This window comes from Dermochelys coriacea, chromosome 1, assembly GCF_009764565.3.
Source record: "Dermochelys coriacea isolate rDerCor1 chromosome 1, rDerCor1.pri.v4, whole genome shotgun sequence".
Lineage (NCBI taxonomy): Eukaryota > Metazoa > Chordata > Testudines > Dermochelyidae > Dermochelys > Dermochelys coriacea.
In genome coordinates this window covers 160,815,804-160,840,326 of record NC_050068.2, presented here as the reverse complement: position 1 = coordinate 160,840,326, position 24,523 = coordinate 160,815,804, and the positions used below count along the sequence as shown (strand labels likewise).

The 24,523-nt window shown below is 39.8% G+C and overlaps 1 protein-coding gene across 1 annotated transcript; it reads left to right on the top strand.

Moving 5' to 3' along the window:
* Positions 1–203: 203 nt before the first annotated feature.
* On the top strand, positions 204–18,132 carry ETS2 (ETS proto-oncogene 2, transcription factor). The gene is made up of 10 exons (XM_038374069.2): positions 204–388; positions 5,951–6,022; positions 9,734–9,854; positions 11,863–11,982; positions 12,307–12,507; positions 13,536–13,616; positions 14,552–14,773; positions 14,900–15,163; positions 15,785–15,903; positions 16,791–18,132. Exons 2-10 carry the CDS (start codon positions 5,951–5,953, stop codon positions 17,004–17,006), a joined length of 1,416 nt encoding a protein of 471 aa, XP_038229997.1. The 5' UTR covers positions 204–388; the 3' UTR covers positions 17,007–18,132.
* The last annotated feature ends 6,391 nt before the right edge of the window (positions 18,133–24,523 follow it).

Below are 24,523 nucleotides of genomic sequence, written 5' to 3'. Positions count from 1 at the left end.
CTGGGCCCCTGCCTTCGGGGAAGAAAACACCAGGCGGACGGAGGAGAGAGGCGGGGGCCCCGTGAAAGCCTTTCGCACCCGGGAGCCTCGAAAGGGCAACACCCGCGAGAAGGAAAGGAAGCGGCTCTTCCGCCTCCTCGTCCAAGGCGGGGAGGCCAGGCCCGCGCGCTCCGCCCCCTTTCCCGGCCCGCTGAAGAGCCCGCGGGAGGCTCGGCGGAGCGCACAGAGCGCGGCGCACTCGGGAGCCACCAGCCGCGGCGGGCAGAGGCAGCGCCCCGCCCCAGCCACCGCGCGAAGGCGATTTGGGCTCCGGACGCCGCCGCCTCAGCAGCAGCGAGCGCTGGGTTTGGAGAGCTTCCCTGCGGGACCTCGGCGCGGGGCGGGCCAGGTAAGGCGCAGGATGCAGCCGGACGGCGTGGCCCCGGGGGGCGCGATGGCTTTGCAGGAGGGGGCCCGGCTGCGTGGCTCCGCAGCCTCTGCCTCTGGCCTCACGCCGGCCGCCAGAGCCGACCGGCCCCCGCTTCTGCAGCCGCCCCCGCAGCGGGCTCGGGAGCTGCCCCGGCGCCCAAACTTCGCGGGAGCTGCCCCGTGCGCGGAAGGACCCTTCCTCCTCCTCCTCCTCCTCCTCCTCCGCTTTGGGAATCGCTGTGTTTTATATCGGCGAGTCAGAGGACGCCGGCTGGGGGGGTGAGAGCCCATTTGGAGTCAAGCGGCGAGGGCAAGTCGAAATTGGGTTTTGAACCCCCCCCCCCCTCCCGGTACAGGGAGGCTCTTCCTGGCCGCGCCGCCGTGAGAAACGTTGAGGAGTTCCAGAGCAGCAGCCGGGTCAGTGTATTCGCAAAAAGGAGAGGAGGACTTGGGGCGCCTGAGAGACTAACATTTATTAGAGCAGAAGCTTTCCTGAGCTCCAGCTCCCTGCCTCGGATGCAAATCTCCCCTCTGTTTTTCCCACCCAATGCCTCCGAGGCAGGGAGCTGGAGCTCACGAAAGCTTCTGCTCTAATAAATGTTAGTCTCTCAGGTGCCCCAAGTCCTCCTCTCCTTTACTCGGCTAGTGTGGTAGGAAGAAGGTGGCACCTACTTAACCGTTGTTTTATAAATTGTTCCTGATCCTTTGGAAGCTTGAGCAGTAGCTGAAACGTTGGCACTTAGATGTGACTGAGGGTTGGGGGGCAAAGAGGGCTGTGGTGGGTTTTTTTGTTTGGTTTGGTTTTTTTTTTTTTAATAGCAAAGACGGGCTGACATGTCGGCCACTAAGACTGTTTGTTGTGACCTTACAATACAAATACGGGGCCGTGGGGAAGAAGAGGGCTGAGGGGCGGGGGGGGGGGGGGGGAGCAAACAGATTCAACAGCAGCAGCTTTTACATAGGCGTCTATGTACATCGCAGTATAAAGTCAACTAAAAAAAAATTAAATCCAAGTTTTAAAAATCCCTTGGGGGATCTAAAACCAGTAACCAGGAGTTTGGATGAGAACTATATAGATTCTCCCTCCCCCGATACATCTAGAAATATTTTTCTAAGCCTCCATTTGATAGGCAGATACATCAGATGTTTTGGTCTTTTTTTTGTTTGGGTGGGTGGTTTTTTATGTTTAAAGGTTGAGGGGTTTTTTGGTTTGTGTGTGGGGTTTTTTTTTTTTTTGTTTTTGTTTTTTTTTTTTTTTGGTAGGTCTGGTTGCGTGATTTCTACACCTTACTTTTTTATGGGCAAGTGTGTCAACTGTGACAAGTCATCTATCGTGTATTTAAGGAAGCGTCACTACTAACTGGAATCGAATAAAACTTAGAAATGAAGAGCTTGATTGATTTAAAGCCCATTATAAGAAACACTTTGAAGTCAGATGGAGTTTTGCTTGGGAAGAACTGGTGGATCTAGCCTATGAAGACTAGCTGCCTAATTAGTTAGGCCTCAAATATTAACACAGATTTTAGTTTTTCTTTTGAATAGGTACAGGCTTACTCTAGGTAAAGGAAGTACCTGGTTATTACTGAAAGAAGTTGACCAGCATTCAGAAGTATTAGTTAATTGCTTGATCCTGTTGAGTCTGTTCCGGTTCCATCCACTCTCAGCCGTGCACAGGTGTTGACAAAGGCATTCTGCTAGTTAGACTCATTGTAGCCAACCAGAATCGGCTGTCAGTGTTTAGTGGAGGAGTGGGTAGTGGGGCCCAATCACATTGAGCCATTATGCCTTTTTAAGAACTTAAAATAACAACAATTTCACCAACCCAATGAAATACTCCAACTTTAAGTGTCTCTGTTGCAAAGATCTGTATCGCACACTCAGCCCAGTTTATTTTCCAGTATGCTGGTGAGTTCCCTATCACCGAGCTGGAAACCCTTGCCTCATTGGTAAATCACCCAAACTGGTAACACTATGAATAACTGTATCCTTTCATTTGTCATACAAGTTGTACTTGAAGAATTTGATCAAAGGAAAAAAAAAATATTGATGAGGATTTTGGCGCATAATTGTGTGCTACAGAGTCTATTTCCAGCTGCCTTCAAAACATCACACTGACAAAGTGAAAGTGATTGTGTGCTTGAAATAGCAAGTGAACAGACTGGCATAGAGAAATAGTGTCCAGTTTAATATACTGAAAGAAATGTCAGTTACACCTTTTTAAATACTACTTGTATTGTGAACACTTACTGAGACCAAAAAAAAAGACGGGTAAAATCATGGTCCTCTTGAAGTCATTGGCAAGATTACAATTGACTTCGGGGCCAGGACTTCACCTGAAATCTTCAGACTAATTACAATAAATGATGGGCCAAAAATTAAGGTTATTGGAAAATGTATGCAAAAGCATTTCTGCATCACTAATTGCAGCTGTATCTAGAAGTTGAGGCTCATAGCTAGATACTATTAAATTATAAGGAGTAGTAACAGAGACTAAAAAGCTTTAGAAATTCATTATAATCCTGTTGCTCCTTTTCAGAGTAACAGGATACGATGTTAATTTAAAATTGTAATATCTTCAGGGGAGGAATGAGGGACATTTTGAGTGAATTTATGACCTGAACCGTGGAGAGGTCACTATTCGTTACCAACACGCTCATAAAAGAGAGAGGATATTGTGTTCTCATTTCCACAAAATCACACCAATCAGCATTTTCCATATTTAGGTGGAGTTTGCCTGACTGTATTCCTTTCAAATGCAGTTGTTTTCTATTTTCAGTCATTGTTTTGTATGTGGAAGGACAGTTGACAAAATGAGTCTTTAAGTTTAAATATTTAGGATTTTGAGTGATGGGACAAAGGAGAGGAGAAAAGGCTGGTTTTATTGGTTTATTTTTATAGATACTTTGGATGTTTATCATTACAGCAAGCTGTATTTGTTTTGCATAGACGTTCTTTGATTTGCTTAGTTTCTTTTGAGTACTTGATTAACTTTTATTTTCTTTTTTACGTGTGTGTGTGTGTGTGTGTGTGTGTGTGTGTGTATAGAAGTAACCAAGGGGGGGAGAAATAATTTAGTTTTTTAACAACTACAGCTTTGATGTGGGAATGGTGGGGCTGACCTTTTCCTGATATGGCATTTATGGACTAATACTAGTTTCTAAACACTTTCTGTGAAGGTGGGGAAGCCAGCATTGTGCTAAGACAAAATGAAAGGAAAAGTTTTAAATGAACAGTGTCTCAGTGACAGGTTTCAGAGTAGCAGCCGTGTTAGTCTGTATTCGCAAAAAGAAAAGGAGGACTTGTGGCACCTTGGAGACTAACACATTTATTAGAGCATAAGCTTTCATGAGCTACAGCTCACTTCATCGGATGCATTTGGTGGAAAATACAGAGGGGAGATTGATATACGCACACAGAACATGAAACAATGGGTTTTATCATACACACTGTAAGGAGAGGTTTCAGTGAGCAGTAGCTCATGAAAGCTTGTGCTCTAATAAATTTGTTAATCTCTGAGGTGCCACAAGTACTCCTTTTCTTACTGTAAGGAGAGTGATCACTTAAGATAAGCCATCAAGAGCAGCAGGGGGGTGGGGGAGAGAACCTTTCATGGTGACAAGCAAGGTAGGCTATTTCCAGCAGTTAACAAGAACATCTGAGGAGCAGTGGGGGGTGGGGTGGGGGGGAGAAATAACATGGGGAAATAGTTTTACTTTGTGTAATGACTCATCCATTCCCAGTCTCTATTCAAGCCTAAGTTAATTGTATCCAGTTTGCAAATTAATTCCAATTCAGCAGTCTCTCCTTGGAGTCTGTTTTTGAAGCTTTTTTGTTGAAGGATAGCCACTCTTAGGTCTGTGATCGAGTGACCAGAGAGATTGAAGTGTTCTCCAACTGGTTTTTGAATGTTATAATTCTTGACGTCTGATTTGTGTCCATTCATTCTTTTACGTAGAGACTGTCCAGTTTGGCCAATGTACATGGCAGAGGGGCATTGCTGGCACATGATGGCATATATCACATTGGTAGATGCGCAGGTGAACGAGCCTCTGATAGTGTGGCTGATGTGATTAGGCCCTCTGATGGTATCCCCTGAATAGATATGTGGACAGAGTTGGCAACGGGCTTTGTTGCAAGGATAGGTTCCTGGGTTAGTGGTTCTGTTGTGTGGTATGTCTCAGTGGATTCTGATAGATCATTTACATTCAATGTGGTTTGTCCTTATGATAAGCCAGAGCAATGCCCGTAAGCCTACGTTACAGCCTTCTGTTTGAGTGAGCTGCTATGAATATTTCACTATTTTGTCAAATATAGATTAGAATTAGTCATAAAATCACACACAATTCTGTTTCTGTATTATAGGCCACAGGACAGTATTTTTATGCCACTGCAGACAAGTCTGTTATCAGTCCCATTTATATTACAAACCCTCTTAAGATGTTGAGTTTGTAACTGTAGTAAGATGGTTTTAGGCAGAAACTTGGCAGCCAGTTGATCCCCAAACAAATATTTTTACCAAACTTGGTTACATGTTAAGTTCTGAGTGCGCAAAACAGTAGTGTAACACTTTGGGGATATTTTTTTTAATAAATACTCGGATCAGTCTTTGGAATAGACTCTGTTGCGATTTCCATAAAAAGGGAGAGAATGTAAAATGGGTAATAGTTAAAATATATACCATCGAGACAGCCAGTCAGCTTTTTAAGAGATATGTTTTAATGCATGTTCCTTCTGATGTGTTCAAAGTACCTAACCCCTGTAGTGTTGTGAAATTACATCTGCTCACAATGGGTTGTTGCTTATTTTGCATAGTCTCCAAATACTGTTTGTCAAAGGGTAAATAACTGAAACTTGTATCCATCTATCAGAAGCTACATTTTTCTCAGGCTAACAATTCACATTATAAACAACCTGTATTCAGTACTTGATTGTGTATTCTGGATTGTCCCAAAAGACATATTGTCCAAGATTTAGTTCCAAAACAGTTTGAGTGAAAACAAAGACGAGTCACTAAATCTTGCATGCAGCCCCACACCCTAATTGGAAAGGGAAAGTTGTAAGTCATTTATGGGTGTTTAGTAAAAATCCCAGTAAACAAAGTCAAAATTCAAAAAGTCAAAGCATGAACATTTAAGGCACTGGAACCAAAACTTGAAGACACCTAGGGATAAGCAATGAATAGTTGGAAAGCAAAGAATTTCTATAGGCCTGTAAACTTAATTTCAACCAACTTGGGCACTAGGAAGACTTTCATCTTGTATACTAAGCTTGATCTGCTTCTCACATGTCTCCTAACATTTTAATGTCAATGATTTTGATGGAGTTCATCCCAATTCAAAATGTATAAATCAGGCCCAGTGTTGAGGACAAAGTACTCAAGATGAAAGCTTTCATATTATTGCCTTGTCAGAGGATTCTCTGAATGAAGCATTTTGTTGTATTACAAGTTTATGCTCTACAATAGAGCAGATAAGGTTCTTCTGTTAATGGACTCTCACCTTCTGCAAGAACAAATTTTTCATATTTTCTGTTTTCATTTCAGATGAGTGACTTTGGAATCAAGAACATGGATCAGGTAGCTCCTGTGTCTAATGTCTACAGAGGAATGCTCAAGGTGAGTTTTCCTAGGAGAGATGCTAAAAACAAGTGGCCTAAATTCCCACTCCATGCACATATTTCTCATGTTAGTGAGAGATGTGCATGCTGAAGAGACTATGTTAATTACATTTGGGTTCCTTCTTGTTGATCTTTATTCCTATAAGATAAGGAGCAAACACTTCATACCTAGCCATTTAAAGGACACTGTTTAAACAGGAAAATATACATTTGACAAATCCATCCTAAAGATTGGAAAGCAAGATGAAAAGTCAGATTCTGATTTCCAATTCACTGAACTCAATCAGAATTGTGCAAGTAAGGGCAGCAGGGCTAGGTCCTAGGTGGTCTTTTTACATTTAACTTCATGCAAGGCTGTCAATGTCTTTTGACAGGACTGATGTGTATATAAAAGCATTGGTCTAGATGGGAAAATTAGATTCTCTTTGGTTATGTGCAAATCTACCAAATGAAAATCTAGAGTAAAATGCATGAAAACAAGACTATTCAGTATGGTATTGGTATGTAAAACAGTTGTTCAAATGTCTTGACTTGCTTTGAAAGATATTTACAAAGCGAGGACAAGTTAGAAAAAACAGAATTTAAGATTTCATTTTTGTAACTGTCTGCAAGGGCATGCATTTAACATATTTTTTTTTTTGTAATTATTCATGAAAGGTCTTTAGCCAGCATTGGTTGCTTGTATTGTATTGTATTGTGGTGATCAAGGCAAAGCAAATAAAGACCAGTCAAATTCTTTTTGGCCTAGAAAGCTATGAGAAATGCCAGTGTTTGAGGCTATATCACAATCTCATTTAAAGTCTGTTACAAATGTGTGTGTGGTTGGTTTGTTTGTTTTTCTCCTTTCTCCCCTCCTCTCCCCCCCTCCGGCTTATATAATTTCTTTTGCTAACCAGCAACCAAATATTCATTTCATAGAGCATAATAGAAAGCTTTATGTGAAATTTGTGAATTGAGTGCTCTCCCGTGCAGGAGTTATTCCAGGCACAAAGGAAATTGGAGGTAGATTACAATTTGTCACAATCTTAGGTCAACCCTTAAAACTCTTGGAATCAACTATGCAATGGTAAAATATTCTTTCGGATTTGCTTCAAGTTTTGCACAATTTATTACTAAATTTATACATAACTGCCAATAAACCACATAATGCGCCCCCCCCTTTTTTTTTTGGTTGACTGAGTAAAGTGAGCAGGATTTATCCCAAATGGGGTTTTATTACCTATTCAGAGCAATGTTCAAACATTAACTAATACATTTTACATTTCTGAAACATGAGACATGGGTACAGTATGCTTTCTACTCATTCATATACTACTGCTTTTTTTTTCCCTCCAGTGAGTCACTGTAAGGGTCATTATTTACACAAAATACAGGAGTTTCCAGATTATGTTGAAAGATCTTGGCCTTTTCTCTAGATACAAATGGTGAATCAGAGCTATTATCTATTAACATTTAAAGAATTTTTTAGTAGCCGACCAGACCAGCTGGTTTTAACAACTATTTTATGGATAACACAAATCTTTAAAGTATCTTTACTCTGACTTATTGCTATCATATGTACATGAACAATCTTAATTGGTATGAACAATATTACTTGGACTGAGCTGACCAGCAGAGTTAATTTTTGGACTAAATTAGCCATTAGAAGGAAGACTTCTAGATTTTTCTTCATGTCAGCCTCTTCCTTCTGTGGGTCATAGGCTGCTATGAATTGCACCCTGAAATGCATAACAACTTTTTATAAAAAACAGCCTCAATACTACATGCAAGTCAAAGTGTCTGTCTTGAGTTTCTGCCCAGCCAGTTTAGAAAACAAATAGTACCATACACCAAAATAGAAAAGCTGTAAACTCCAGAAAGGAACCATGGTGGATTCAGGAAAGACCAGATACTTAATATGCTATTCTGCAAAAACAATTTAAGTTAGTACAGTCAATTGAGAGCAAATCTGTGTTATGCTGAAGAGCATTAGTTTATTCTCAACAGAAATCTGTACCTTGGCATTAACATTTAAGTGGATGCCTAAGCAAATAGGAACAGTCTACAGATATTGTATGCCTTAGTCTTTGGCTCCCCTTTACTGCAGATGCTCTCATATGGGTATCATTGCTGTGTTCTGTAGCTTTCCAAATACTGTATCCACAAGTTTGGGTTGTGGCTTTTGTTTCTGTTTTTAAATCTCATCAATAGGCATGTCTAGTGATAGCCTCTACCTGTTGCTACAAGTCTCTTTCATGACTGGTTGGCATGTTAAGTGTAAACTTATTCAGCTCACTTTTGTAGAAAAAGCTTCTAACTTTTAGACCTATTTATGAAGAAGGGGTGCATGTGGCCTGGGAGATTCAGTAATAACTTTGCATGCACACCACCTCCCACATAGAGCACTTCAGAGTTTGAATGATAGACAAGTTTTTCTACAAATATTTGTAATCTTTAATAAAAGTGACTATTTTTTTTTCCCCCTCAAACATTCTATTATAGCCAGTCCTACTTATTCTTGTTCATTGGTTTAAACTAGCAAAGGCTCATTAGAGACTGCTGAGGATTAACAAGCTGCTTTTTATGAAATGCAGTAGTTGTTACAATCGGGTTACCTAAACCATAAAAATAAAATAAACCTAAGAAAAGACTTGACTTCATAAATCATGTAAGACTGTTTTACAGTCTTAAGTAATGTCATTCAGATTAAATATTTCCAAAAATGTAAGTAAACCTACTTGCGTCTTCACATTGGCAATTATTTTGTTATAATAGAAGGACTAGTGAATTTATAATAATTAGCACTTAAAGGAAGTCATTATCATTAGCTGTCTATTACAAGGCTAAAAATGATACTAATATCTCTTTACAATTTAACAATCAGTTAAAATTTAGATACACACCTGTTAGAATAAAACTTCAGTTATAGAAAAGGTTAAAATGGCTGCTAGTTGTGCCTACTATAACTAAAGTTTGTAATTTTCATTGTATCTCAATTTTAAAATAGTCTATCTTTAATTCAAAGATGCAGCTGTCACACTGTAAAGCAGCCTTTTCAAACAGTCTTGCAGAATGCTGCCTCCAGTCAATAACTGCTCATCTGGGAACTTGATCCTCTCACCTCCATGGAGGTAGAAGCACCAAAGCCTAATTGGGGTCATTTAACTTCTAACAATTTAATGCAGGCAGCATTGTCTTTGAAAAGATTAAACACAGCTCTTTTGCATTTTAGTGTATCAGAGTTGCAGTTAAAAATCAGAAGGCCAGATCCTCAGCTTATGTAAATCAGCTTAGCTCCAGTGAAGTCAGTGATCTATTCTTATTTACACCATCTTGGGTCTGGCGCAGAAGGATAGGAAACATAACAGAAAAATTAGTTCATCTGCATTATATAAACATAGCATTCATTTATTTTGTATAATGTGTAGCTTAGTATATCACTGTTCATGTTGTAAAAAAATGATTACCATAGGACATACAGAATGTGCCACACAGGAAAGTGAACACTGCTGTTGGAATCTTTTTGTATTTTTATTTTAACTATGCAACCCTTAACATTGCATTAATAGTTATTTTGTTTATACTCTGAACTCATGGTTTAATAGTTTTCAGAAGATAGTACCTGGAGATAATGTACCTACAAACTTAACCTGTCCTCTTTCCTGTTGCTGTTAGCAATGCTCTAGCAGAATACTTACACTGAATATTCTTTTTCTAAACTGTTTTGCAGCATCAACCAGCATTTGACGCCTCTGATGTCACAAACTCTCTGTTTGCAGGATATTTTCCCTCATTAAATGAAGATCAAACCCTTCAAGAAGTACCAACTGGATTTGATTCAATTTCTTATGGTAAATATTGTTTGCGTTTTTAATTTGATCAGCCACATCAGTCAAAATAGAAAGTGCTGGGTTCTCTAACTAGGTTTCTGTCACTGTTACCTACAATGCACAACAATAAATCTTTAATAATAGAGAAGACTTTTTTAAATATTACCTTAAGACTTCAGTCATGCAGACGTTTACATACATTAAATTTATGCACAAGTAGTTCTATTGCTGGCTTACAGCTTCCCATAGCAGAAACCTACACTGTAGTAGGGTGTGTGAATATAAGAGGATCTGTTGTCTGCAGAAGGCCAGTTAGGCATACTGAGGCAGAATTAAAAAGGTCTTTTGGATATGTGTATCTGTTAAGATTAACATTACTAATAATCTTTACCTACCTTTACTTGTTCATTTCTATAACTCAAGTTGGTGTATTTTTAAAATGGGGAAAGACAGAATATTAGAGCTCTATTTAGTCCTGCTGAACTTGTATAAATTTAGAACTCTGCAAGGTCCTTGGTCCCCTTTCCCTCAGGTTTATTCTGCAGCTTTAGAAACTTTGCATAAGTAACACATTTGAAATCCTTGTAGCAGGACTGTACTCAAAGTTCTCAATTTACCTTCACCTCAGATCTCTCTGACTAGCTTATTCCCAAGCTACTCAGATACAATGGCGATGGGTGTTGCACCTAAGTTTTTATTCAACCTTGCAATGAGCTTCACAAGTGTGCAGAGGTTCACCTGCTTGCTCATGTGGAGCTCATTGCAGACCATAGATAGCTAGATTAGCTTTGCAGATTCATGCACAGTCCTAAAGCCTGACAGCTTATCTCATACGTATGCACACACTCCCTGTGACATTAACTTTATTAGATATAGCAATTGTTAACAACATGAGTTCAACCTAACTGTGTCAACTACAATCTGTGCACTAGTTTTCAAAGAGATTTGTGGGAAGTTGAAAGTTTGAAGAAATATTGACTGGCTGGCTCCAAGCTAGAGGGAACCCAAGGAAATGTAAGACACCAGTCAGAATATCAAATCCGGGTAACTTTTTAAAATGACAGATAATGCAAAAACAATTTGACCAATTTTCTTCAAACTTTACTTGAAAATGCTCTTTACTTCCAAAAGAAGTCTGGAAATTTTCATGCCAAATCTTTCTAGTAAAGATGATGATGGGATGGGGACTAAATTATTCCTTTGAATGGAAGTTGGTTGCAGCATTAACTAAGGAGTTCATTATCTAGATTATGAATTTATAACAATTTATGGCTGCATAAAATTCAAGTACCAGGATCATCGGCCAGTTACATAAATTTGGCATTGGGAACTAGCTTGTGACCCAAAATGTATTGTATTCTAGCCATTGAATAATACATAACCCCACAAATTCAATTGACTGATCTATGCATGAGTGGGTCTGACGTTCAATCTAGTGCAGTGGTAAATGTATCCACAAGCCAACTCATCATTGCTGCCCTCCTTGTTACTTAGTTCTCAAACTCAGAGCAGGATATCCAGAGTTGACAAGAGGTCACTTGGCTCTCAGATTATAGAGGAGAGAAGAGGAAGAAGTGGTCATCTTATCTCATAAAGATAATTGACTCTACATAACAAATGGCTTCAGAGTAGCAGCTGTGTTAGTCTGTATTCGCAAAAAGATTTATAAATCTCCCCACTGTGTTTTTTCCACCGAATGCATCCGATGTAGCTCATGAAAGCTTATGCTCAAATAAATTTGTTAGTCTCTAAGGTGCCACCAGTACTCTTTTTTTTTTTTTTTTTTTTTTTTTTTCTACATAACAAAGGCATACTTCTTACTACCAAAGTCAATCTGAGTCTGCATCATTAGCTGCGACAATCTTACACTGGCATAGAAATAACTATTACAGATAGGGCTTGCCATATTTGGTCCCATTTTATAGTTAGAAGCTTCCTTTGCTTGTTCTTTAAGTAACATTGTGGATTCTCCCTTGTCTCGTCCATTAGCCTAAATGCTAATGTCTCTCCTCCTCCCACTTTCTTTTAGAGTCAAACAGCTGTGAATTGCCTCTCCTAACCCCATGCAGTAAGGCCGTGATGAGTCAAGCTTTAAAAGCTACTTTCAGTGGCTTTGCAAAGGAACAGTGTCGTCTGGGTATCCCAAATAGTAAGTGCTTTCATTTTTATAATCTTTTTTAGTGCAAAAATTATGCTGATGAGAAGAGCAAGTAAACTGAGCTCATCCACTGATTAAAAGAATATAGAAGGAAAAATTAGGGAAGTTATTTAAAATTATGACTAAATCATTGATATTTGAGCTTCAGAAGTAGATATCCTAGATAACTTTTTAAACATGAGCCCTCACTCTCTATCTTTTTAACTAAACTTATTTTAGGTTCTTATGAACATAACATTTAGAGGCAACTCTAGATATTCATTTTTCTCTTCTCCCCTCTTTTTCCCCCTACCTTCCCCCCCGCCTCATTTGCAGATCCTTGGCTATGGACTGAACAGCAGGTTTGCCAATGGCTTTTTTGGGCTACCAGGGAGTTTAGTTTGGCAAATGTGAACTTTCCTCGGTTTGTCATGAATGGCCAAGATTTGTGCAACCTGGGCAAGGAACATTTCTTGGAGCTGGCTCCTGATTATGTAGGTGACATTCTGTGGGAACACCTGGAACAGATGATAAAAGGTAACTAGAGAGCCAAAAAGGACTCCTGCTCTATGAGCCTAACAAAGCAACCCCCTCAAACAAAACTGTGATGTATTTCAGAGTTGTGGTTTTGTAATTGCCTAAAACTCAGTGAATTTTTAAAATCTGTAAACATTATCAAAGGTATCTTTTTAAAAAAAATAATTTTCTGGAGAGCATATAAGCAATCATCAGTCATCTCTAGCTTGTCAATTACTGGCAGACTGTGCAGTTGTCTCAGCAGCAGTTTTATACAGAAGAGTCATTGATTATAAATGAGATTAGGATGGAGCTGATGCAATATATAATTCAAATCAGGGAAAAAAAGTAACCAGAAGTCAAACTAGGTCAAGTCATGTTACTAGTGACTCTTACCAGTGTTTTGGAATAAGTCAGTGAATGAATGTAGGAGTGACAGACGCTTGAGGGTCTTTTTCATTGAGACAAGACAGATGAGGACAAATTTTGTCGAGGGGCTTCACATGGATGCAGGGATCTACCCACCCTAATCATCCAACAAGATGAGAGCCAAAACATCTATTGAAAAAAGGGAGAACTCTTTTTTTTCTTTTCCCATTGTTACCATAAGCTGTCTTTCTTTTAAGCATTTGTTAAACAACTTTGGAAGCTGAGTGTTCTTTTGTGTAGCTGGATTTTGGTTGTTTTGCTTTTTTCTTTTCACTGTTCTAGTCCTGTGTGTAAAACACTTACCTAATGCCCAGATCCTACAAACTTTTAAGTACATGTATATAATCCCCTTGACTTCTATGGAACTGCACATGTACATGAAGTGAAGCAATTGCTGAAGTGTTTGCAGGATCAGGTCCTTAAGTGTGTTGCAGATTTTTAGACAGATTGAATATTAGAATTCCATCGGCACAAAATTTTCCCAACCAGCAGTTATTTCTTTGAAAGTTTGATGTCTGGTGACTAACTTCATGTGACTGTCACAAATACCTCCAGTTGCCTTGAAGTTCCCCATAATGTCCTGGTCAGATGTGCAAAAAGAATATTTGTTCTCTTTTCAGACAGTCAAGAGAAGACACAGGACCAATATGTTGAAAATTCTCATCTTACCTCAGTCCCACACTGGGTCAATAACAACTTAAGTAGGTATCCTGACTTGGTTGACATTTAAAATCCCTTAGCATTATGCTGCACGTGATATCATAAACTGTAATTCTGCAAGTTGGTTTGAACACAGAAAATAATCAGACTAGATATTTTCTTGAGGCAAATCCTTGGAGTCCGTGAAACCAGGAGGAAAAAAGACACTGTGAAAGCTGTGGTTAATCAAAGTCAAGTCTCTATTTTTGGAAATTCATTTACCAAAAACAAATTTGGGATTTCATAACTTTTCTGAACAAATCAAGTGTTTAGTGCAAATTGGCCATTACCACAACTACCAGGCTGAATCTAAAAGCAGCACTGATTTGGGGGGGGGTTCCAGCAGGAGTCATGTTTAGTTCTTTTTGGTAGAAGGAAGGTGGAGGCAATATGAAGCCTCGGAGAGCAGATGGAGTAAATAGGGAGGGAGAAGACAGGGACCAGTGGCCCTCTCCTGACATATCTCTCCCCACAGGCTGCTTATGTGTACGAGGTCGTATTTTCAGCACAGTATTTCTCAATCTGCTGATCAGTTAACGAGAGGAATCCTGGTATGGACCACCTAGCCCCCTCCCCAGCACTTTCTATCTGTTCTGTCATTCTGGGAAACCACAGAGCTCTGTGCACAACTGGCAATCTGTGAATCATACAACAGATACTGGTTGTGTGATACAGAACCTGGTTAAACTCTAGTGCGGTCAATTGGTCCTTCCACTGACTTCAGTAGACTTTGGATTAAACCCATACCCTATTGTTCCTACCCAGTCAGGTTTTCAGCTTTAAAAATATTTTTTTAGTGGCATAACTGTCTGTCTGTATTGCAGTGGAAGGGTTGACTTGGTTTTGTTTTGCTTACGTGAAGGTATTACATTTATGAGAAGGATTGTAGTGAATAACTAATTCATTCCTTCCCTCCTCCCCCCCCTTCTCATTTTAGGTTTTAATACAGAACAGGCCCCTTATGGTGTGCAAATGCATAGCTACCCCAAAGCCAGCCTCCTGAGTGACCTGTGTCAGACTTCTGCAGGACCAAATCTCCTCAGCTCAGAACAAGAATTTTCAATGTTCCCCAAAGCTCAGTTAGAGACGGTCAGCGTGAACTACTGCTCCATGACCCACGACTTCACAAACAATCTGAACTTGCTGATGGATAACTCTGGTAAGATTTACCTTATCCATTTGCTAATTATTAGTTTAAGGCTCTATACTCTGTGTGCACTTTTTTCCTTAATGTGGCTTATACATACAAAATAAACTGAATAATAACCATTATTTAATTTTTTAGGTAAGGCCAGAGAGCATGAATCAAGTGACAGCGGCACAGAAAGTTATGAAAGCACAGATTCTCAACTTCAGTCCTGGAACAGCCAATCCTCTTTAGTGGATGTACAACGTGTGCCCTCTTATGAAAGTTTTGAAGATGATTGTAGCCAGTCTCTCTGTCTGAACAAACCTACAATGTCTTTCAAAGACTACATTCAAGAAAGAAGTGATCCTGTAGAGCAAGGGAAACCAGTTATACCAGCAGCAATTCTAGCAGGCTTTACAGGCAAGTGATGTCACACAATATATCTCTTGTGTGGGTATATGTCCGTTTTGATACAGGAAGAGTGTACCTCTCAACCTCCCTTACTCCTTGGTTTTTTACTAGAATATTGTATTATTAGTGAAGAAATTGTTCATGAACAAACAGCCTGTATTAAAACCTGGAATGCATTCTATTTTTGGTAGAGCTCCATCTGCCTAAAAAGAAGGGAAACTCAGACAAAATCTTCAGTTCAAGGAGTTCACCAGCACTGACTCACCCACTAAGCACATATTCCTAGACTACTTAACTCAGGCAAAATGCTCATCACTGGAAGCTTCATCAGGTCAAGGACTTTAGTTTAGAACCTTTAAGGTTTTAAATATAGATGCCAGCAGAAAGGAATGAAGTGAAGGGGTGGGGAAGAAGCAAAGCTTGGTTCGAATAACTACTTTGAATTAAAATAGTGTACTCTGTTTATTATAATGTATCCTTCAGCAGATTCCTGTTACAGAAACAGTAGTTCTTTGCCTCAGCCAAACATCTTAAAATTATATCAATTAGATAAAGCTTAGGATTATGGTATGTGCCTTATTAGCCATAACTAAAAGATATAATAATTTTTACTTTTCTTGGTTTTTACAGGCAGTGGACCTATACAACTGTGGCAATTCCTTCTGGAGTTACTAACAGACAAATCCTGTCAGTCATTTATTAGCTGGACTGGAGATGGATGGGAGTTTAAACTTGCTGATCCAGATGAGGTATGTGGCTAATTGAGACTGAATAAAAATCTAGGGCCTGATCCTACATCAATGAAAGGCACCCCTGAAGGCAAAGTGTTTACAAGATCAGGAGTCTTTGCCTCTGTAAATGTTTTACTGCTGGGTGACTTCGAGAGCATCAGTCAAGTACTTAGGTGTACATAAAAGTTTAGTGTATTGTAGTCTCTTTGCATGCTGCCTTTACATTTTAACTTGTAGCATTGCTTAAGGAAAGTAACTTAACTGATAAAACTTCTGTGAATTAAGAGAAACGGGGCAGATGCACAGAATAGTGAGGCCTTCAAAGATCTGTTTTTAGACGTACATCAAATGACTTCTGTGATCATTTGGAAATTAGTCACTAACAGAATAAACTCCAACCCTCTAATTGACAATGGAACCCCTTTCTGATGCAGTTAAAGGGCCTGATCCAAGGCCTACAGAAGTCAATGAAAAGACTTCCGTTGCCTTCAGTGAGCTCTGGATATGGCCTTAAGTGACTTAACCACCTCATGTGTGAGTTGTGTAGTTGTTTTGAGAAGAATTCACCTTAACCTCTTCTCTTGCACAGCCTTCCCTACCTGGCCCTCCATACAGTTTCACAATCCCAATGTAGCCCTCGGGCCAAAAAGTTTGCCCACCCCATCATAGACCCTAGGTCTTATTCCTTTTAATCAAAGTTTGGCCAATAACTCAGAGATTAAGACTTCAGCTCTTACTCACTCAAGTAGCCTCACTGATTTGATAGCATTTGAACCATCAAAGTGACTTGGCTGCTAAATAAGTTTTAATTTTCCTATTATCAGCTAACTGAGAAAGTATGCTTTAATTGGTTTGTTTTGCCTTTTTCTTCTTTTCTCCCCCCCCCTTCCCCTTTGGGGCTGAAGGTGGCACGACGGTGGGGAAGGAGGAAAAACAAGCCAAAAATGAACTATGAGAAACTAAGCAGAGGCCTGCGCTATTATTATGACAAGAACATCATCCACAAAACATCAGGGAAACGCTACGTGTACCGGTTTGTATGTGACCTACAAAACCTGCTGGGGTACACAGCAGAAGAACTTCATGCCATGCTGGGAGTGCAGCCAGACACAGAAGATTGAGCTCTGCAATATCGTGCAAAACTGGCAGAGATTGCAAGACTTTGAACTATGACTAGGACCTATCTGCAGTCAGTCTTTTCAGATTGGTGCAACTGTTAAGAAATAAGGACCTTGAACTGGTTTTGTAATCAGGGAAAGCTGAAGGAAGAAGTGGCCTTATTTCATCAGATGCAATGGCTAAGTACTGCTGCATCAAGTCCTTTGGAGCAGTATGGAGGATGGCACAGTCTCCAGCTCTAACCTGAAGACAATGTTCTAGGGTTAAATGTTTTTTTTGGCTTTTTATTATGGGTTGTTTTTAATACCAAGGTTGGAGAGTGATCAGTTATGCATCAGAATTCTAGCTCCAAACTTAACTACGTTGCTTACATCATGATATGCATTTTTTAAAAAAAAAACAAAACCCTACTTAACCTTTTATTTTAAAGCAGAGAGTGAGACAGATTTGTATTGTACATTTTATTACACAAACATGTTAGGTACAGAAACATTTTGTTTCAAAACTTGGTGTAGCAATTATAACTTTTTTCCTTTTGAGGGAGGGGGGGAATCATACCATTTCAAGTCAGTTTGTATATATTTATATGCTGCTTCTTGAAGTTCTTTAATGTTCCTATTTAACAGATATTGTATAATGTAATTTAAACTAATTGTGTGTATGTGTTTGAAATAGGAAGAATGTGAACGTTTGTTTCATGTTTGAATAGGACGTACAACATTTTGCAGTTTGAAGTCTATTAAATGCCTTGTACATGATTATACTGTAGGCCTGTAATATGACAGTCGGAAGGTATTGGTGAATATTTTGCCCTGACTGTAGTTGGTAAACTCTGTTCATTTTGGCATTTTTACAAGAAACTGATGTAGTCTGGGACATAAAGGGCCTCTTTCTCCTAACTGAAAAAGAAAACATTAACATGAATAAGTTGAATTTTTCTTGATAAATGGCGCATGTTCACTTCTATGCATGTCCTTTTAAAAACAATTTATATACAAGCCTCTTTTTTCCTGAGTTCTCCCCCCGGTTTATCCCATATGATAAAAATATGAATTCTATTTTTTGGAAATAACTGTGGCTCCTTTTCAGAGATCAGGAGGGATTTATGTAGCAGCTATTTTTATTGCATGAAAAAAAACACTGGAAAAATGTCATTTGTAAGACCTTTATTTTTTATCTGAGCTTGATGTACACTGTGAGGGAGGGGGAAAACATCTTTATTAAAACATCTTAAACAGAAAAAACAGTGTGAATAATTTCCTAAATATTTTGATTGGCTCTTATAATCCTTTTTGGGAACAGAAATACCTTCTAAAGTCACAGACCTGATTGTCTCTTCAGACCAGTGTAAAGTGGAAGGAAGTCTTGCAAAGAGTTGAGGTACCTCAGTGTACAGCTCTTGTGGAAGGAGAATCAGACAATAACTCTTTTTGCGGTGGTGATTAGCTCTGTACAGAACATGTTGCACAAGGCTCTATGCCCTTCCTCAAAAAGCCTTGTGCTGGCCCTCTCCCACTTTACTGCTAGAGTACAGAACATATGTCTGATTCAAGTTACAAGAACTTATGTTCCCCCATCACCTGAAGTTAATATTTTTCAAGAGTTTTAACTCAAACTGGCATTTGATCATTTGGATTAAGGTATAGTGTGAATTTTAAAGTGCAATTATTGACACTTATTCCAGAATAACTCCATGCTTTGTAGAAATGCTATTACAACCTAGACCCAAACTGGTAGGTGTGTGCAGGGTGCATAACTCCTGCTCACGTTGGAAAAATGTTCCCAACACCTCTTGGTATGGAATAAGCCACTTTGCAAAGACCACAAGTCATTTGTTTCCCTCAAACAAAATGATAGTAGGCTACAACATGCCAGTCATTTTTAAGCTTGCCTTTCTCTAAAGGAGGAAAAAGGGAGGGAACAATATGATCAAGTGCTTTTAAAAGATAAATTATCCTTGTTTTAGTAGCTACAAAAATAAGGGCCAAATTCTGCTCTCATTACACTGGATTCAATCTATGTAAATGCAGAACTTGTAGTTTTATAAAGTGCTCTTTAAAACAAAGTACAGTGGAAAAGTTCTCAAACATGGCCTTCTAAACATCTTGGACTAGCTCGTCAGAACCTCCTCTGTTAATGGCTGTAGGATGCACCATGAACTTTGAGGGCTAAATCATGCACAGGAACTGCCTGTCTTCCTAGCCTTTCCATAGCCCATACAAGGGAAAGGGGGAAACTACTCATCCCCACTATTTCAGGCCCACATAGGGGGTCTGCTGAATTCAGGTCTCAGTTCGTAGCTGTTTTATCTGTCAACAGAGGAATGTATAGCTTGGACAGAAATACAGTTTCTAGGGGCCAAAGCCCAATAAAGTCCATGGAAAGGCAGCCAAAATTGTCAGTAGGATTTGTGATCTGCTACACTGTAGATATAGAAATGACTTGCTTCTGGCCTGGGTTTCTAGGATGGGTGTGGGGGCAGGAGCCATGTTATTGTCTACAATCATATTTTCCTCTTTCTGTGCCACTCACATGCTTTGATTATAGGGTATTTCAGCCCTAATCTCACTTTCAGTTCATTTTCAATATGCATTTCCTAAACACAGCCCTGTCACTCATTTAGAGCTGAAGCCTAATAGTTTATTCATATGATGGGCATTTAAACACAGCTTCCTTTTTTTTATTTCCCAAATTCAACAAAAAAATCTTACAGCAGTAGGGACACAGAGTACTCAAGATCTAAACTGCCCCCATTAACGTGTCTCTTCTATGACTTTAATCCTGAGTGGTGTTCTCAGGGGATGGACTCCACCTGAATAGGGAGGGAAATAGATTTCTGGGATGGAGGTTGGCACAACTGATAAAAAGAGCTTTAAAGTAGGTGCTCTCGGAGGTGGGGGGGGTAGGAGATGTTCATGTGATCTCCACACCAGATTTTAACATTGAGAGGGAGGAAAATCAAGTAAGAAAGGATACAGCCATGGTTAGGAGAATGGACATTAAGGGGAAGGATAGTGCTGATACTAGTCAGATAAGCAATTCTGGCAATAGAATGACAGTGTACCCAGTCAGGCAAAGAATGTTGCTGCTTGACTTCACCCACAATTAAGATGTTTGTACACCAGTGTAAGGAACCTGACTAATAAAATGGAGGAACTAGAATTACTGGTGGAGGAAGTGAAACCAGATATTAGGGTAAACAGAAACATGGTGGAATTGTAATCATGACTACAGTACAGGTATTGAAGGGTATGTGCTGTTCAGGAAAGACAGAAATAAAGGGAAAGGTGGTGGAGTACCCTTGTATATTGATGAGTTGAACCGTAAAGAAATTAGAAGTGATGGAACGGATAAGACAGTCAGTTTGAGCCAAAATCACTTTGGGGGGGAAAAGCTATGAGAGGTTCCCCTGAAACAGTGCTTGGGGTATGTTACAGACCACCAGGATCCAATTTGGAGATGGATAGAGACATCTTAAAATGTTTTTAATGAAATAAATACTTTCATTGTGTGATTATTGGAGACTAACATCCCAGATATAGATTGGAGGACAAGTGCTACTACTAACAGTAGGGCCTACATTTTCCAGGATGTGATAGCAAATTTTTTCATCAAACAGTTGATGAACCAACAAGATATGATGCCATTTGAGATTTGGTATTGGTGAGGAGTGAGGACCTCACAGAAAAACTGGTTGTAGAGGACAACCTTGGTTCAAGTGACCAGGAACTCATTCAGTTTAAACTAAATGGAACTATAAACAAAAACAGATCTGCAATGAGGGTCCTTGATTTCAAAAGAGCTAGCTTTAATAAATTAAGGAAATTAGTTAGGGGAGTGGACTGGATCAAAGAACTCAAGCATCTGAATGAGGAGGAGGCTACTTTACATCAAAGTTGCAGAAACTATCTGAAGCATACATCCCAAGCAAGGGGGAAAAATTCATAGGGAAGGGTTGCATATCAAGCTGGATGAGCAAGCATCTCAAACAGGTGATTCAGAGAAAGCAGCAAGCCTATAAGGAATGGAAGATGGGTGGGATCAGCAAGAAAAGCTGCTTCTCGTCAGAAAGTGCTGGGATAAAGTGAGAACTGCCAAAAGCCAGGCAGAGTGGGACCCTGCAAAGGGAATTAAAACCAATAGTAAAATGTTCCATAGCCACACAAATAAGAATAAAAGTGGGACCGCAAAGCACTGAAGATGGGGGTGGAGATTAAAGATTAACTAGGCATGGCCCAACCCCTAAACAAATGTTTTGCCTCAGGTTTTAATGAGGCTAATGAAGAGGATAGGGGCAATGGCAGGGTGGCTAATCGGAATGAGAATATGGAGGTAGAAATTACTACATCAGAGGTGAAAGTCAAACTCAAACAATTTAGCAGTACTAAATGGGGGAGGGTAATCTCCATCCAAGAATATTAAAGGAACTAGCACATGAAAGTGAAAGCCCAATAACAAGGATTTTTAATGAATCTGTGAACTCAGGAGTCTTACCCTATGAATGGAGAATTGCTAATATAGTTCCTATTTTTAAGAAAGGGGGAAAAAGTGATGCAGGAAATGACAGGCCTATTAGTTTGACCTCAATTGTGTGCAAGTTCTTGGAACAAATTTTGAAAGAGAAAGTAGTTAAGGACATAAAAGTGAATGGTAATTGGGGTAAAATACAAGATGGTTTTACAAAAAGTATATTGTGCCAGACCAACCTGATCTTCTTTGAGAAGATAACTGATTTTTTAGACAAAGGAAATGCAGGAGATCTAATCTACCTGGATTTCAGGAAGGCAATTGATACAGTTCCACATGGGAAATCATTAAATTTGAGAAGATGGGAATTAATATGAGAACTAAAAGGTGGACAAAAAACTGGTTAAAGGGGCAACTACAATGGGTCATACTGAAAAGTGAACTGTCAGGCTGGAGGGAGGTTATTAGTGGAGTTCCTCAGAGATCAGACTTGGGACCAATCTTATTTGACATTTTTATTACTGATCTTGGCACAAAAAGTAGGAGTGCACTAATAACATTTGCAGATGACACAAAGTTGGGATGTACTGCCAATACAGAAGAGGACCGGAATATCTTACAAGAAGATCTGGATGACCTTGTAAACTGGAGTAATAGAAATGGGTTAAAATTTAATAGTGCAACGTCATGCATTTAGGGACTAACAACAAGATTTTTTGCAATAAGCTGGGGACTTACCAGTTGGAAGTGACAGGAGTAGAAAGACCTGGATGACTGGTTGATCACAGGATGACTATGAGCTGCTAATGTGATACGGCTGTGAAAAAGGCTAATGTGGTCATGGGGTGCATCAGGCAAGGTATTTCCAGTAGAGATAGGGAAGTGTTAGTACCATTAAAAAGGCACTGGTGAGACCTCATCTGGAATACTGTGTGCAGTTCTGGTCTCCAATGTTTCAGAAAGCTGAATTCAAACTGGAACAAGTATAGAGAAGGGCTACCAGGCTGATCTGAGGAATGGAAAACCTATCCTATGAGAGGAGATTCAAAGAGTTTGCAAAAAGAAAAGGAGTACTTGTGGCACCTTAGAGACTAACAAATTTATTTGAGCATAAGCTTTCGTGAACTACAGCTCACTTCATTGGATGCATTCAAAGAGTTTGGTTTGTTTAGCCAACCAAAAGAAGGCTGAGGGGAGATATGACTGCTCTCTATAAATACATCAGAGGAATAAATACGAGGGAGGGAGAGAAGTTATTCAAGTTAAGCACCAATGTGGACACAAGAACCAAGGGCTATAAACTGGCCATCAACAAGTTCAGACTTGAAATTAGGCAAAGTTTCTAACCATCAGAGGGGTGATATTCTGGAAGAGCCTTTCAAGGGGAGCAGTGGGGGCAAAAACTTAACTGGCTTCAAGACTGAGCTTGTTAAGTTTATGGAGGGGATGATATGGTGGAATTGACTACAATGGCATGTAGCTGATCTGCAGCTGCTAACAGCAAATAGCTCCAACATCCAGTAATGGGACACTAGATGGAGAGGGTTCTGAGTTACTATAGAGAATTCCTTCCCAGGTGTCTCGCTGGTGGGTCTTGCCCACATGCTCAGAATCCATGTCAGGAGTTGGGAAGGAATCTTCCCCCCAGGTCTGAATGGTAGAGACCCTGGGGTTTTTTTTGCCTTCCTCTGCAGCCTGGGTCACTTGCAGGTTTAAACTAGTGTAAATGGTGGATTTTCTGTAAGCTGAAGTCTTTATATCATGACGTGAAGACTTCAGTAACTCAGCCAAAGGTTAGGGGTCTATTACAGGAGTGGGTGGGTGAGGTTCTGTGGCCTGCAATGTGCAGGTCAGATTAGATGATCATTCTGACCTTGAAGTCTATGAGTCTATGAGAACTCAACCATTTGCACTGTGTTGTATTAGTGGATGTGACATAGATCCTAGGCCATAACCCTATATAATATATGTAAAGACCGTTTAAAAAGAATCTTCTATGTGGCTGAAGAACAAACCATGTAGAAAACTTCTACTCTTTTCCCACAGCCAAAGGAGTGACTGCTAAGTTCCAATAAATTCTCCCCATCCTGAAGGTCTGACCCAATTGTCCTTCCAGATGTGGAGACTCGAATGCAGATCCTTCCAAAGCCTGTCATCTCTGCTCCAGAGACAGCCAGGCTGTCATAAAGTGGTACAGTGAGCTCCTTCCTCAAGCTGAATATGCCACCTCCATCTACGAAGTGCCACCTTATTAATGAGTGAGGTGTTGCAGGGCCCTGTCCAGTCTTCCTTACTCAGGCAAAACTCCCATTGACTTCACTGACTAAGAAGTGCAGCATGCTATAGGCCCCAAAGTGGCTATTATTATTCTATTTCTATCTCTGTCAGTCTTTCTGTGACCTTGGGTAAGGCACCTCAGCTCTGTGCCTCAGCTCCCCATCTGTAAAATGGGGATAATAAAGCTTCTTTTGTCCATCTTGCCCTAATTAGACTGTAAGTGCGCTGGGGCTATCTCTTAGTGTCTGTACAATGCCTTCCACAATAGGGCCCTCAACTCAGGTAGGGCATCCAGCTATTAACCTCGTACAAATAATAATAGTTCAGCACCTTTCAAAAGTATTTAGCATATATGTGACTAGCAACAGCAAAGTCTCACTCCATTTAACATTAAGGGCCCACTTAATTTTTAAAAAGACACATTTTGCACTGATATTCCAAAGACATATGACTAAATTCTGCAGTGACTGAGATCAATGGGGTTGCACAGTGTTTAAGTGCAGAATTTGGCCCTTAATATTTAATAACTTGTAAGGTGCTCCGATAACGTGACCCAAAATAAATGTCTACCAGTAGATAGACTCCGCAATATTAATTTTGCTAAGGAAACACAGTGGAGTAAAAAAAGAAAAAGAAGAAAAGAACCTGTAATTGTGCTATGGTTAGGGTTTAAACTATCACAACATTTCACATGCAGTTTTAATATAGGAAGGAGAAAGATTGGTTTTTGTTATAACAGGACTGGCTGCATTCTCATGGCTACAATTTACACAGA

What these genes read in the sequence shown, in the direction of transcription:
- ETS2 (XM_038374069.2), top strand. Translation starts at nt 5,951, where the DNA reads ATGAGTGACTTTGGAATCAAGAACATGGATCAGGTAGCTCCTGTGTCT. An exon ending in TCGTCTGGGTATCCCAAATA is followed by an intron (nt 11,983 to 12,306) that starts GTAAGTGCTTTC and finishes CCTCATTTGCAG; the next exon opens with ATCCTTGGCTATGGACTGAA. An exon ending in CTGGGTCAATAACAACTTAA is followed by an intron (nt 13,617 to 14,551) that starts GTAGGTATCCTG and finishes TTCTCATTTTAG; the next exon opens with GTTTTAATACAGAACAGGCC.